General features: G+C 39.4%; 2 protein-coding genes across 2 annotated transcripts; one reads left to right on the forward strand and one right to left on the reverse strand.

Annotated features, from left to right (window-relative positions):
• Positions 1 to 1,134: 1,134 nt before the first annotated feature.
• batf3 (basic leucine zipper transcription factor, ATF-like 3) lies at positions 1,135 to 4,638 on the forward strand. The gene is made up of 4 exons (XM_024291661.2): positions 1,135 to 1,497; positions 1,644 to 1,748; positions 3,232 to 3,276; positions 4,074 to 4,638. The coding sequence occupies exons 1-4, from the start codon at positions 1,423 to 1,425 to the stop codon at positions 4,206 to 4,208; spliced, it is 360 nt and encodes a 119-aa protein (XP_024147429.1). The 5' UTR covers positions 1,135 to 1,422; the 3' UTR covers positions 4,209 to 4,638.
• Positions 4,639 to 7,808: 3,170 nt separating this feature from the next.
• On the reverse strand, positions 7,809 to 12,554 carry atf3 (activating transcription factor 3). Its single transcript, XM_024291301.2, has 4 exons — positions 12,438 to 12,554; positions 11,499 to 11,736; positions 11,321 to 11,428; positions 7,809 to 8,708 (listed from the first exon to the last, which is right to left on the reverse strand). The coding sequence occupies exons 2-4, from the start codon at positions 11,730 to 11,732 to the stop codon at positions 8,439 to 8,441; spliced, it is 612 nt and encodes a 203-aa protein (XP_024147069.1). The 5' UTR covers positions 11,733 to 11,736; positions 12,438 to 12,554; the 3' UTR covers positions 7,809 to 8,438.
• Positions 12,555 to 15,168: the final 2,614 nt, after the last annotated feature.

Consider the following 15,168-nt stretch of genomic DNA (forward strand, 5'->3'; position numbering starts at 1 on the left):
GTTAAAGTTTCACCAACGTCAGTTTAAAACAATAAAAAATGATTTAAATTTCATGTTTTTTGTTCCTCACAACTTTAAAAATGAAACTAAAAAGCTTTTTTTTTAATATATATATAATTGGATTCTGCTTCAACTTAATTTATATTTGACAGTAAAAAGGAGGACAGGAATGCACCAAAATCCTGATGATAAAAATCATGTTTGTATTTCTTGCATTTTATTATGAAGTTACTCTGTTGGTGCAGAACCTTAATTGACAGTGTATTTTATTTTGAAAGGAACTTGTGTGTGCTGCTGTCAAAAGTAAAAGCAATAAAAACAGATGCATATAGACAATGTTAAAATTCAATACCGTATTTTAATATTTAACCCTGTAAAGCCTATTACATAAAAGGGTTGTCAGTAATTTGTTTTTTTATGATATTTAAATATCAATTATGGGTGACCTGGTAAGTTTAAATGCAAAAACTTTGTTCTGGAAAAAAGCACCTTATTTAGCCATTGTCTTAAATTTGATGCACACATTTTTAATATGATCAAACTGTATTATGAATAATTAATTGTCAACAAATGTTGCATGTTTTTAATTCAGCAACTAGTCATTTAAGAAAAATAATAATAGATGAGTTAATCTCAAGCTGAAGTGTTGAAAATTAGCATAACATTTGATTTGATGTGATTTTGAGATGTATCAGGGGCAGCAATTTTGAAATCAGCAGCAAAAGTCCTTCTACTGCCCCTAGTGGAATAAGAATGAACTGCAGGGCAGAAAACAGCCAATTTATATGCAATGGGTTTTTAAGAAATGTTTTGATAGGTCTCAGAATTCCGTGTATCAAATATGATACGAATGGTTATATAGGGTTAAAAACTTCTTTTTTTATTTTAATTGTCACAAAAACATAAATATTGCATATTTTTAAACTATAATGTTGGACTTTTCGGCTTTTTGTCTGTAAGAAACTGGACCAAATGGCTCTTTTAGTCTTAGAGGTCACAGACCCCTGACTCAAAAACATACTTTTGGCCCAAATGGAACCCCATACAGCCCAGACTCTGCCTTCAGTGGCCCCCAAGGCGAATCGAGTTGGAGACCCCGGTGTTGAGTTCTTTGGCATTTCCTCTTGATTCAGAGTTCAGCGTCCAGCCGCAGAACAGCTGTGAGAACTGCAGAGCATCAGCCGCAAAATCACAAAGGATCAAACCACTGAAACAATCAGTCACTCCACAAATGAAGGGCTGTGGACTGAATTCATGTGTGTTGTTTATTGTATACCAAACCCACGACTTCCCCTAAGGAGGAACTGAAAGTGAGAAGTCAAAGAAAGGTGATGCGAAAGTGCAGCCTGGCGCTTTAAACTCATCTGGACTGTGGAGCCTCTGATCAGATGCCGCACCTCCACTTTAATTCTTCAACCAACAATGTCAGAGTCCCTCCAGTCTGTACAGGAGATGGTGGTAAAGAAGCAACTCTGTGAAGAATGGGAGGTACAACAGGTAAACTTGTTCTTTACTGGCTGCAGAAAAAGCAAGAAAAACCTTTGAAGAATCAGATTTACAGTCCTACAGATTGTCTGTTTGCAGATCTTGCTAGCTAGAGACATTAGCAACACCTACATATGTGTTTTTGTCCCATCTGTCAGTGCTCCGTGGATGACGGTAGGAGGATGAAGAGAAGAGAGAAGAACAGAGTTGCCGCTCAGAGGAGCCGGAAGAGACAAACGCAGAGAGCTGACCTGCTGCATGAGGTGTGTGTCACTATACGACACACCTGCACATGCTCCATCACTGATGATTATTAAAGTAATAAACTCTTTTCATGGAGACGTCAGACCAAATGGTGACAGGGCCGAAAATGTGAACAGTGACTTCCAGTTTATAGGTTTAAAACAGCAAAGCCGTCTTAGATTGTTCTCAAATCTAAATACAAATTTGAATAATCCTTCAATATTTGAGGTTCTATTGAAAATATCGACCTTTCATTTGAGCAGATTTTATTGTTTGAAGTAATTTCCACGTATTTTTAATGTGATCGGGCACAAAAACTGATGGAAATTCATGTTAGCCACACGAAATAGGAGCTGCCAATATGCAGATTACTGCATGTTGGACGCGCTTTTTTTATACTGCACACAAAGCTAAATTTAGTTGTTGTAATAAGAGGTATTTGTTGTTTTTCAGTTATTTTAAGGGGTAATTGTAAAAATAGAATATATTTTTAATAGGAATATTTTTTGACGTTTCAAATTATTTTTATCCTTGTGTACCTTTATTATCCTGCAGGATCAGACACGATTATGATCAACAGGAAAGAGGAGCTTCATCAGAAAATAACAGTTATTAGTTTTTCTTTACTGTCAGACACGTTGAAATTGTCTGACTTTATCTCTGTTTTTAGTGATTTTGAACACAGAAATGTGATCATCTTTAACTGGACAGAAAAGATCTTCTGCAGATCTACGTCTCATCACCGTCGTGGAAAGCTAGCGTTAGCATTAGCATAAATTAGAGGAAGAAAATCTGAATTCATAATCAAACCAGCAGCATTCAATGAAGTTCCTGTAACCTTCATCTAACTATGACCGGGTACTGTCAATAATTTGATCTAAGAGGGAAAAATGAATACAACCAGGTAGGACAGAGAGAAATAATCCACGACTCATTTATTATCATCCAGAGGATTTTGGGAAAGCGGCTGGATGGCTCAGTGGCACCCAGGAGCCCTGGGTTTGATTCCCAGGGTTGTCCACTGATCCCCACCCAAATTGGGTCCTTAGGCAAGACCCTTGACGCTGCCCCCTAACTGGGTCCCTGTGCCCCTCAAGTACAGGGTTGTGTCAGGAAGGGCATCCGGCATCCGGCGTGAAAACTCTGCCAAATCACTAATTACACTGTGGCGACCCTGAAAGGGATAAGCTGAAAGTGAAAGAAGAAGAAGCTGTGGAGCATTCTGCAGGAGGAATACTGATGTTTGATCTAAGAGGAGACACAAAACTACCAGGAAGAACATTTAGAAAAAAAAAAATATTGGGCAAAATTTGGTTACAATTGGTTAGGATATCTTTCATTATTTACTTAAAATTGCCTAAACAGTGTTCAGCTGTCGGCTTTGCCGTTCTAAACCCGTAAACTAGAAGTCACTTTACAAACTCGTCATTTTGTGTGACATCACATGAAAACCGTCTATTGTCATAGTTTTTTTTAACAGAGCTCTGTTCTCCTCACCGTCAGGCCTGTGAGTTACTAGAGCAGAGGAACAAAACCCTGAAGAGAGAGGTAACTGAGAACTTCTAATCAACCATTTTATTGTGTGGTTTTCATCACGCTCAATCTTTACATTATTCTGGATTTTTGTGTTGTTTTTCATGAAAAATCATCATAATCAACAGACTTGCAGTACTGAACCACATCAGTTCATCAGTGGTAAATGGAGGCTTTTTGGAGTAACATCTGTATACAGATACTAAAAGATAATTCAGAACAATCATACTAAAATTTATTTAAAAATAATACATTATGATGCAGCTAGATATTTCAAAAAATTGTCTTTGCTTAACTCTGATTCTTTACAAACTTTTTCTTTTTTTTACTTTCAAAAAATATTTTTGCGATTGCAGCACAAATGTTTTTGATTCGTTGTGTCTCCTCTCACTTTCACCCCAGCTTTGAGTTTGCTTCCATACGTTTCTGTTTCAGCATCAACGCAAAATCAAAGATAGGGAAACGTTTGTGCTGCAGTGCAAACGCAAAAATATTTTTGAAAGCAATAAGTAAATAAATAATAAGTTTGCAATTGCAAAATTTATTTTGGAAAGCAAAAAAAAATTCCAAATGAAAAAATATTTTTGAGAGCAAAAAAGTTTTTAACAGCAAATATCAAATATTTTTATTCGCAAATTATGAATTTTAATTCTTAACACATTACATTTGGTTTGCAGTGCAGAAAATTTTGATCTCAAAACTGTGACTTTTGCTTGCAATATGATGGCACTAAAATCACTCCATAGAAAGAAGATTTCAGGTAACTACTGCTTGTCGCAAACCAGCCTAATACCGATAGTGGTCTACTGCAGGTGGAGTCTCTGTCAGAGGAGCAGCATGTTCTCGCTGAAGCCCTCAGAGCCCATGAGCCTTTCTGTCCCAGCATGCACTGCTCCTTCACCTCATCCAGTCTGCAGCCTGACAACACGACTGCCCGGTCTCTGTGAGTGAAGATGATTCCAGCCTTCTGGCCCCCGCCAGTGTAACTGAGTACCGCAAAGCCTTAGGCAGCCATTAGAGGGCACTTTGACACTTCCACAGTGTGGTGGAACATCCTCGGCTTATCCATGATTCATTGTCTTAATTATGTTGTCAGGTTTTCCACAATTCCTATTGTTAATAGTGAAGTGGTGTCCTTTCTGCAACTCTATCTGAAAATGTTCAGTAACTGTAAATACAGAAGGCCTTCAGTAGGCCCACAGAAGGCCAACACAAAATAAAAAGACTTATTTTGATGATCATATAATTATGGTAATGAAAGTTAAAACTGTTATATAGTTTTTTTTCTTATTGATAAAAATTAGGATGAAAGATTATGAAATGATCGGCATACCTATGCGTCTCATCTTTGATGTGATTTTTTGTTATCTGCTTATGGAGAACAGACTTCAATAAAAAAAATAATAAATAAAGTTCTGTTTTTTGGATTTCTCATTGTCTTCCTGTGTCCACAAAGCAAACAGAAAAAAACACTGACATTGCCTCAAAGTAAAATTATGTCTGCCAAAAGCTCCATCTGATCAGTAAAAATGCTGCCTTGCTGGTGGGTGAACGCTTTTGTTAAGCATTCGCTAGCTTGATACGACTGAGCTCAGTAGCACCACCAAGGCACCCTATCTAAATTTGGCAGAGCTTGCTAGCTTGCTACAATAGAGTTTGCTGCAGCAAAGGTTGCTAGCTTGATTTAGTGGAGCTCGCTAACTCGATAAAATGGAGCTTGCTAGCATGTTACATTAGAGCTTGTTAGTTTGATTCAGCAGGCCTCGCTAGCTCGATACAGCAGAGCTAGCTAGCTCACTACAAAGGAGCTTGCTATAGTAAAGGTCACTAGTTCAATTCAGCGGAACTTGCTAGTTCGATACAGTGGAGCTCACTAGCTCACTACGGTGGAGCTCGATACAGCAGAGCTCGCTGGCTCAGTACAGCGGAGCTTGCTAGCATGCTACAGAGCATGTCAGCAAGAGCGGAGTGGGGTAGTTTGATACAACAGAGCTTGCTAGCTCGATTCAGCGGAGCACGCTAGCTCCATTCAGTGGAGCTCGTTAGCTCCATTCAGCAGAGCTCGCTAGCTCCATTCAGTGGAGCTCGTTAGCTCAATTTAGCGGAGCTTGCGAACTTGATACAGCGAAGCTCGCTTGCTTGCTCCAATGGAGCTTGCTACAACAAAGGTCGCTAGCTCAATTCAGCGGAGTTCGCTAGCTCGATACATTGGAGTTTGCTACAGCAGAGCTCACTAGCATGATACGCCGTCCACAGGGTGCCAATCACAGGTGTGGTCACCACAGAAACTTCGGACAAACTTGATCAGGGCCCACATTTTCTGCCCACTTTTAAACCATATGGGACCAACTTGGCCTTGCTGGCTGGGATACTCCATCCATCTGAACCAGGCATAGGCAACTCCAGGTCAAATTAAAGTTTTTATGCTTCTGTTGCATCACTCATGTTTCTGAGGAACTGAAAGCTTCACACGTCAGCAATTTCTCCTGAACACCCTGATAAGCTCACCATAGAATCATCCCAGTAATGACCTTTAACCTGTCCCCACGCGCTGCAGTTTTATCCATCTTCTTCTGAAGATGCATTTCTTCTATCCATAAACAGCAACAGATCGTCAGCCCACTTTTCTTTTTTTTCTTTTTCTTTAATATATTTGGCTGCCTGTAAAATGATTCACACCTCAGGATGGGTTTTATAACTTTTTACACAACAAAAGACAAAACATGAGTTTGTGGAGCAGCTTCTACAGTTTTAAGTCAGAGCTCATCAGTCACTTCTGCTTCCAAACAGACCCAGTTCTGCTTCTCTGTAAAGAGAAAACTTCAGAGAAACATGCCAGACTGGCAGTTGATTTTATGACATTTTTCTTACTGTGTCAGAGTTTGGGGAATAACTATGAATCAACCTTACTTTCAAATACGCCATGAAAGAGCAATACGAATTATTCACACAGTAAGTGACCTTGATCGCACGTGCAACTAATTTTTATAGTCAAAAAAACCTTTACAGTCAAACTTTATGATTTATATTTTATTTATAGTGATATATTTTTATTGAACCATTTTTGGAAATTATAATCCATACCCAGCCTTGGTTTTTTGACTATATTTTCAAGTTTTTATTACTTTGTCAAAAAATTTGGCAACAGACAGCACTTTTAGAACCCCATGTATAGCGGTCAACAGCCCAAAAAAAGTTGATTTAGGGTTTGGTTACTCTTTAAGAACAAGTCTGGATAAGATTGTTGTGCTCAACTGCCTGTTATTAGTTTAAGATAATAGGAACTAATTAGCCTTAATAGCAGACAGCTGCAGAATATGGCACTTGTTTGCAACTGCTGGCAGACAGTTGCAAAGGACAGTAAAAACCAGCAAATAATGCCAGACAGGTGCAACTAGTGGCAGAGAGTTGCAGACACCTTGAAACAACAGCAAACAGCTGTTCGGGCACGTTTCGGAGAACTCCTAAACAACTAGCGGCTCCATCAGAGATGAAAATAGTGTCTGTTCAGAGCATCAGCCCAGACTGATGTTCTGGATTACAGATGTACTCTGACATATTCCCGTCCAGGGCTCACATTTCCAATCACAACTGTTTGGCTGATGTAGTTCAGGATTCACATCAACTGTTTTCTGGTGTCAGTAGCTGAAAGGAAGTGAAGTGAGCTGAAGTGATGACGGAGTTTCATGTGCTATAAGTGTTTTTAATGAAAGTATCAAAAACAAAGCTGGACAGATAGCAAAGGAGGAAGAACACAGGAGAGCGGCCTGCAGGCACGGTGGACACACAATCTCACACTCGCTGCACAACATCGACACATACACAGACGCCTGCATCTTTTGACGACTCTAGCTCACATGACAGAAAGCACAAACACACAAGTTTCATATTCTCCAAAAAAATAAAGTTTGGCTCTCATCACCATCAAACACTCGAAAACTTTATTTAGTCAAAACATTTCAAAAGAAATTATTTTGCCATCTACGGTCAATCAAAACTTTCAGGGCAACAGCAGTCAGCACATTCTCATTGACATCATTGATTTTTTCTAAAAGAAAGTTTTTGTTTTTTTCATCAAACAATGGTTTTCTGTTTGATTTAATGTAATTGTTCATAATTTTGTTGGGCTGGGTTTCGGTTATAATTTCCAGAAATTATTTGATTTCGGTTCTTCAATTCAATTTTGAGTTTACATTGTTCTGCTTCTCCTGGAGGATGTTTCAGTTTGGCCACTAGGTAGCGATCACGCTATAGCATTAAACCTTATTCCAGAAGGAGAAGACAGTATGAGGAAAAACAATAGGTACTTTAAAAAGGTTTCCTTAAAATAGTTTGAAAAATGAATTACATGTTTAGGTCGATAGAGTGTTAGCATTAGCCGTCCTATGGGAAATTCTATTAAACGTTAGCATCAAGCTAGCAGACTTTAGCTTTCTGTGCTAAATTAATTTATATTTTATGAATCGATTATTGATCTATTAAGCTTAAATCGATTCAAATCAATTAATTATTTGATTAACCCAGCCCTATTATTTTGGCAATCAATATTAGTTAAAAATCGTGTATTTGATGGTGACTGAGCACTTCCAACATCCAGCGTGATGTCTTCAGTCAATAAATACAATCAAAGGAGGTATCTGAGGCTTCTCCTGCAGCAAAACACACAAAAGGGTCTTCAAAAAACACCGTTCTAAAATAACAAAAATGGAAACATTTTCACAAAAAAGACATAAGGGTTGTTGCTGTTGCTGGTAACCACGACTCGGTCAGTGACGGATAACTAGATCAAGTGAAACAACAAACAAACTTGAAACAATAAGTGAAGGTTAGCAGCAAGTTTGATCTCTCTTCTCACGCTGGACAGAGATCGGGTTTGTTTGGGAACATCTGATCGTACAGCAGTCATTCAATCATTGTGATCACTTTGGTGCTCAGAACAGGTTAGCACTGGTGCTCTGGGCCAACAGAAAAAAAGTGCTGAAATTTGACTTCAGTGCCACATGCATTAACATCACCATAAAAAAACTAAAAAGACATTGCATGATAGGCGTTCCCCTCCCTCTCAACCCTCAGTGCAGAGTCAGATTTTTGTGTGAGCCGAGTGTCGTCCTCAGTCTTTCAGGTCCGGCGAACACTCAGCGAGTCTCTGATGTCAGTAGGGGGCGGCCTCTGCTCAGTCATAGACAGCAGACGTGGTCGAGGGTCAGCTGGCCCTCGTCCGGCGAGGCCTCTGCAGTGGAGGTGAGGCTGTGGAGCTGGAAGCTGCTCTCCTTGATGTGCTGCAGGAAGAGGTTCCTCTCGTCCTCGGGGGTTTGGCCCTCCTGGGCCCGGACGATGCAGGTGGGGCGGTGCAGGTTCAGCATGTAGACCAGCTGCTGCTTCTGCTGCTTGAGCTCCTCGATCTGAGCCTTCAGGTCGGCATTGATGCTTTCCAGCTTCTCTGACTCCTAAGAAGAGCAGACAGAGGACAAACTGGGCTCGGTTATCAGGTAAGATGGCTTGCAAAAAGAAACGTATTCACACACACAAAAAAATGTGCCATTTCACAGGAAAAAATATGAAGGCAAAATTTAGTTTTACGTTTAACATGTCTGTTACAAATTTCTCCAGTTAGCAAACTGTCAAAAATACAACACAGGCTTATACATCGAGCGTCTAAACATCGATTCATGCAACTCAAGGTCGATGCACCTCATTTATTAAAAAACTTCGATAGAATTAAACTTTTTAGAAAGTTATTGATTCCCTGGCAGGAAAATTATCTATCTCTGCTGGAAAAAAGAGAAGATATTAACAGCAAAAAGAGAGATGTTAACAAGAAATTGGTCAAAGAAAATAAAAACCCTGTCTCTCTGCTGCTAGCATAGAGGATCCTCGCTTAGCCAGGCAGTTTATTCTCAGGACAGGCGGGGTGATTGCACGCGCTCCAGGTCCCTTCCCTTCGCCCATCACTACCCGGGCCGGGCTCTAGCAGCACCGTGACCCCGAAAAGGATAGCAGGTTAAGAGAATGGATGGTAGTGACAAAAACAGCTAAGCTAACTCGATGCTAAAGAAGGCTAACTTTTTGCCAGCAGTAGCCTTAGTCAAAAGAAAGAAAGATTAGAAACAGAAAGAGAGTTAGGTATTCTGATCCTATTCTGATCTGTTTTTTTTACATTTTGTTGTTTTCACCATCAGAAAAGTTAGCTACCAGTCAGTAAACTTTAGCTACAAGTTAGCTTAGCTGTTTTTGTTACGTTATCCTCTTGTTATCAACTAATTTTAACAGAAAAGTTTTTTTTTTACAGCTAATGAGTGGAGTGGCATGTCTGCTACTTCTTATAGGGCTGTTTTTCCACCACTTCTGGGTCTAAATTGATCTGCTGCTGCATTTTATTTATGTGATCGGCTAGCCTGACAATCACAACATGCGGTCAGAGATTGCTGTATTTTGATCTCTTTTTTTTTTCAATTTTCAAAAGACCTATAGCTATCGAGATATTTTTCCTGTTATGGGATCAATAACCTTCTATTTTATTTTAGTTTAAGAATTAAACAAATTTTGATCAATCGGTGTTCCGGGACTCGATGTATAAGCCTGTGACGTATTTTTGATAGTTTGTTTACAGCAGAAATTCATATTTAAGACCATAGTTACCATAACCATCACCATTACTACTTATAACAAATCTCATATTCGCATGTTTTTTTTTTTTTTTTTTTTAGAAAAAACTAATTCCACCTCAGAGAATTTGTTATGTCTATTATCCTCATGGGTCAAAGTTAAGGCCCAGATCCGCCAGATTATTTTATAATATTGTTATTATTGGCCCAATGCTATTGCACTGGTAACATATTGAAGCAATATTATAATTACGGAGGCTGAGAGATTAATTATGATAATCTAAGGCTTTCTTTGTGGAACACTCAGTATTTTACATCACAACGGTGTCATCATCCTCTGCCTTCCTCTCACTTATAGTACAGAAAGAATTAAACATAACCAGATAAAATAACTAGAACAGAGTAAAACTGCCAGACAACAAAAAGCAAAGAAAACCGAATATTTTGATTTGTTTTTGCTAAAAAGCACAAACGCTATTTTTATTTCCAGGTTTTGTTTGTTTTGTTCAGCAGAATGTTCATATTTGAATAATTTTAACCAAATGTGTTTTATGAAAATCGAAATATTTTGGGAGATAATTTTTCATGTAAAATGACATAAGAGTAAAAAAATTGTTTTTTTAATGTTTAGTTTATGTCTAACTTGTATAATTTTGACAAAAAATATTATTACGTAGAGTAAAATATTGGAAGTTATTGAACGTTTAACCCTTATACTGCCTGCTCAACCATTGAGGGAAACATATTTTTAAAAATGTTGCATTACTCCACAAGGTATGGAGCCCCTAAAGGGAAACTAAAGAAAAAAATTAAAGTAAAAAAATTTTTTTTTTTTTACAAAAATTGAAATAATATAATTCTGGTTAGTAATGGATGCACACCTGAAGGTAACTGGTGTACATGCATTACTAACCAGAACATTATTTTTATTACATTTTTTATTACATTTTTATGAAAAAAAACTATATGGTGTGCACCAGTTACTAACCAGAATTTTTTTTACTACTTTAGTTTTTAGAAAAAAAATTAAGCAATAAAAGCAAGTTCTGCTTACTAACCCAAGTTCTGGTTATGAAAACCCAAAGTATTTTTAGAAAAATGTTTCTTTGTTTTACTTCAATGTTTTTTTACTTTGATGTCCCTTTAGGGACTCCGTATCGAGGCAAAAAAAAACTTTTTCGGTGTTTTTTTTTTCCTTTTTCGGGTAGTTAAAGGGTTAAGTTGATTTATTCTGGAGAAATATTCCTGCCTGTTTTTTTAACAGTTATACTAAAAAGTTTTAGAAATTTCATTTTGAAAGTTCAATAAACGTTTATCTTGTTCGGCCCACGATCTAAAGTGTGTTTTGGATTTTGGCCCCCCTGTGCGATGGAGTTAGTAGATTCTAGATGGACCATAGAACTCCTGGTTACATCCGGTTTTTGGGGCGCAGCGCGGTGAAAGCTGGAGTTTACCTTCTGCAGTCCTTCAGTCTTCTCCTTCTTTTTGTTGCGACATTTGGCAGCAGCGATCTTATTCCTCTCCCGCCTCCTCTTCTTCCTCTCGTGCTCCTCTAGCGTCAGCTGAAACCCATGGAGATCTGAATTTAAAAAAAACTCAGGCTGATGGGGGGGGGCAGAACACCTGCCTCACCTCTCTCTTGACCCCTGTGTCATGGGTGGAGGCGGAGCTGGTGCTGTCGGAGCTGGCGTCCACACTGAGCCCGCTGGACAGTCGCTTGCTATGGATGACCTGACGGAGCTCCTCTTTCACGATGGGGGTGAAGTTGGTGAAGTCCTCCAGGGTGAGGGTTCCTGGGGGGGACAGGCAGGGGACCAGGGCTGAGCAGCTGATGTCAGCCAGCGAGGGCCCCAGATGCTGCAGCATAATCCTGCAGAAATGTCAGACTTTGAGTCAGTGAAATCAGGTTCAGTAGTTTCACCTTGGTTTCTTTTTCTCTTTTTTTAAGTGGAGCATTTCCTGAGTGTAAAAGTTTCTAATGTTCAAACATCCTTATGAAAACTCAGCTATATTTTTAAAACATCTTTGCCATGTTCAAATTGTTTTTATACTTCTTTAGCCTTTTACAATAAATACTTTTTTCTTCAACTAATGTTAAAGGAATGATTTTTAATGTCAGATAAAAACTTAACTGGAACTCTGTTGTTAATTTAGGCCAAAACGCCCACAACCAACCACGTAAAGATCTGATGAGTAACCAGAGGCCATTCAGGAGAACTTACAGAACACTTTTCGCTGAGTAATAATGACATCATGAAGATAAACAATCAACAAGTTTGGTTCGTAACAGGAGGGAGGATCTGCTTCTTCCACAAATAACAATCATGACATTTGACCATCTTATCGGTTTACTTCCCTCTAAAAAGGTGATTCTGATGATAATTGTTATATTATAGCCATAGAACAAGTTAAGATTCAACAAAACAGAAACAGAAACTCTGTCAACGAGAGTTTAAAACACCGCGGCTTCTCTTTGGAACCATGGCCGGACCGGCGCGCGGCGGAACGGCGAACAAAAGCACGCGGACACCCCCCCTCTCCCCCCGTCCCTCACCGGAGACGTGAACGCACCTGTGAGAGTTCTGGTTCCGGCTTCGGATCGAACTTGGACGCGATCGCTCCGCTCCGCCGCTCTGAGTTGCGCTTCGGTCTCTCCCGTTGCATCACCCAGTTATAGGAACTCCGGGGGCGGGGCCTAGTGACGCAGTCCGCAGGAATCCTACTAGACTGCAACGGTGGGAGGGAGGGGGGTGACATCATCTTATTTATAGATACTGATCCAGTGATGATGCAACCCAGAGACCAAAACGAGGGTCTCCCCTCTCCCCCCAAAGATAGATAGATAGATAGATAGATAGATAGATAGATAGATAGATAGATAGATAGATAGATAGATAGATAGATAGATAGATAGATAGATATGACAAATAAGACATATAGATATGACAGATAGATAAGATATATAGATAAGATATATAGATACGTTAGATATGACAGATAGATACGACATATAAGATAGATACAATGGCTAGATAGGCAGAAAGTTCATGTCTGAACCATCTCAGTCTGGCCTCTCTGACTTTATCTCCAAAACCTCTAACATGTGCTGTCCCTCTGATGTATTCATTCCTGATCCTATCCATCCTGGTCACTCCCAAAGAGAACCTCAGCATCTTCATCTCTGCCCTCATCCATGTCCTGTTCCAACATACTTCTTTGTCACTGTCATAAGCTTTCTCCAGATCTACAAAGACACAGTGGAGCTCTCTCTGACCTTCTCTGTACTTCTCTATCAACATCCTCAAAGCAAATGTTGCATCTGTAGTGCTCTTTCTTGGCATGAAACCATACTGCTGCTCACAAATGTTCACTTCTGCTCTTAGTCTGGCTTCCACTACTCTTTCCCACACCTTCATTGTATGGCTCATCAGCTTTATTCCTCTGTAGTTACCACAACTCTGCACATCTCCCTTATTCTTAAAAATGGGCACCATCACACTTCTCCTCCATTGCTCAGGCATCTTCTCACCACCTAAGATCCTGTTGAACAACCCAGTCAAAAACTCCACTGCCATCTCTCCTAGACAATTAGACTTAATTAAAAAAAAAACTTAACTTAAAAAAAAAAACCTAAACCTGCGGGTCAGTTAGATCCAACAACAAAACAGAACACTTGCTCTGACTCCAATTTGACTCATCTGTAGAACTTCAGTTTGTCTTTTCAGTGGAGGTCAAAGAGTTTGGTTTGCTTTGGTTTCGCAGGAACTCAGGCACCTTCAAATGTCACATGGCCATTTTCAGGAAGAGGTTTCCGTACCAACCCACAAACACTCAACTCTGACATGTGGATGCTGTCCCCCTGCTGCCTCGGTGAGGCAGTGCTGTCCTTTTCCTAGAGAGATGAGGGCAGAGATTTTAACACGCAGCTCATCTCCTATGGAGCACAGGGCCTCCTCTGTCTGAACCAATGACAGTATATCTAATACTGGACATATCAAGGCGTTGACGTCACTATACCTCCAGCCCTCACGAAACCTGACCAGAGCCTTCTCAGTCACTTCCTGATACGACTTTTGTAATGCTTGATAGTGATTGGTCCGAGTCGGTCTGAGTCACGTTTTTACAGGAAGTGTCGTCGCCAATCATAAGTGAGCTTATTTAAAGGCCACACCCCTTCCACTGAGAGTGAGCTCGGGAGAATCTGACAATCAAACATTGGAGGTGAGGCATCTGATTGGTCAGTTTATAACTTGAATAACTTGAGATAAAGAAAAATATAATTAAATTAGGATTTTAAAGATGTTAAGAAGAGTGCATCAAAGCAAGAATGGTTATTCTGACAGATAAAATGACTGAGAAATAACTGTCTATTTCTCAAGTCTATGGGATTTTGGCTTCTTTCAACCTGTGGGTACTTCCTGTTCGGAGCACGAGAGGGAAGGGGTTGCTGTGTCTATGGTTTCCACTGTCTATGGTCTGATGCTTTTTCTTTCTTTTTCTTTGATGAGTTGTCTTCAGTTCCAGTGAAAAGTATTAATGCTTGAAAAAAACAGCTTCACCCACAGACATGTGTTCCCAACATGCACAAGCATGCAGACGCAGCTGGAGAATTGCTGCAGGAATGGAATGAATAGACTCCAGTGTTGTAATTTACCTTCAGAGGGCAATCACACTGGAGCTCCATCTGAATCTGCACCGGAACAGTTTCCACATCAACTGCGAAAGTGTTGCAAAGCAAACAGAATTTTTTTTGGTTCTTTAAAAGTGATTTGCTGTCACGGGAGGCAAGTGAGGCTCTGTATAGCTTAAAAATGCATAAATAGAAAAAAATGAATGTACTTTTAAAAAAAAAATTTAATATTAATTCTTAGACATGTCTATTCTATGATCACATTTTTCTGTGTGAGTTTTTTTGAGTTTATTTGGTAGAAAAGTAGTAAAATGACAAATTTCTTCTTTAAATACATGAGAAATTGGCAGGTGAGGCACCAGCAGCCCATGCTTCCCCTGGACCTTACACACCCGACTGGAGCTGCAGCTGACACATATGGTTAATTAATTAATTTGCTCTTTTTATCATCATAGAAAAATATATTTTTTTAAATAATTTAAAAAAATTAAGAATAATCATTTTTAATTGGCTTATTTCTTGCCATTTGTCTGATTAGAAATAAGCTAGGTGCAGGTCCAACTATCAGATTCAATTCCATGTCCACAGCCCAGACGAGCCAGAGGCGTGGTCCACGGCCAAGAACAGGAGCTAAATCTCTCCCGCTGAATAGAGTGGGAAAGAGGAACAACA

This window comes from Oryzias melastigma, linkage group LG24 (assembly GCF_002922805.2).
Source record: "Oryzias melastigma strain HK-1 linkage group LG24, ASM292280v2, whole genome shotgun sequence".
NCBI lineage: Eukaryota > Metazoa > Chordata > Actinopteri > Beloniformes > Adrianichthyidae > Oryzias > Oryzias melastigma.

Bases quoted from the DNA above. Each gene is read 5' to 3' on its own strand.
- batf3 (XM_024291661.2), top strand. From the start codon at position 1,423: ATGTCAGAGTCCCTCCAGTCTGTACAGGAGATGGTGGTAAAGAAGCAA. The intron at 1,498-1,643 runs GTAAACTTGTTC...CCCATCTGTCAG, and splicing joins AAGAATGGGAGGTACAACAG to TGCTCCGTGGATGACGGTAG. The intron at 3,277-4,073 runs GTAACTGAGAAC...GGTCTACTGCAG, and splicing joins ACAAAACCCTGAAGAGAGAG to GTGGAGTCTCTGTCAGAGGA.
- atf3 (XM_024291301.2), bottom strand. From the start codon at position 11,732: ATGCTGCAGCATCTGGGGCCCTCGCTGGCTGACATCAGCTGCTCAGCC. The intron at 11,429-11,498 runs GTGAGGCAGGTG...CATGGGTTTCAG, and splicing joins ACACAGGGGTCAAGAGAGAG to CTGACGCTAGAGGAGCACGA. The intron at 8,709-11,320 runs GTAAACTCCAGC...TGCTCTTCTTAG, and splicing joins AGACTGAAGGACTGCAGAAG to GAGTCAGAGAAGCTGGAAAG.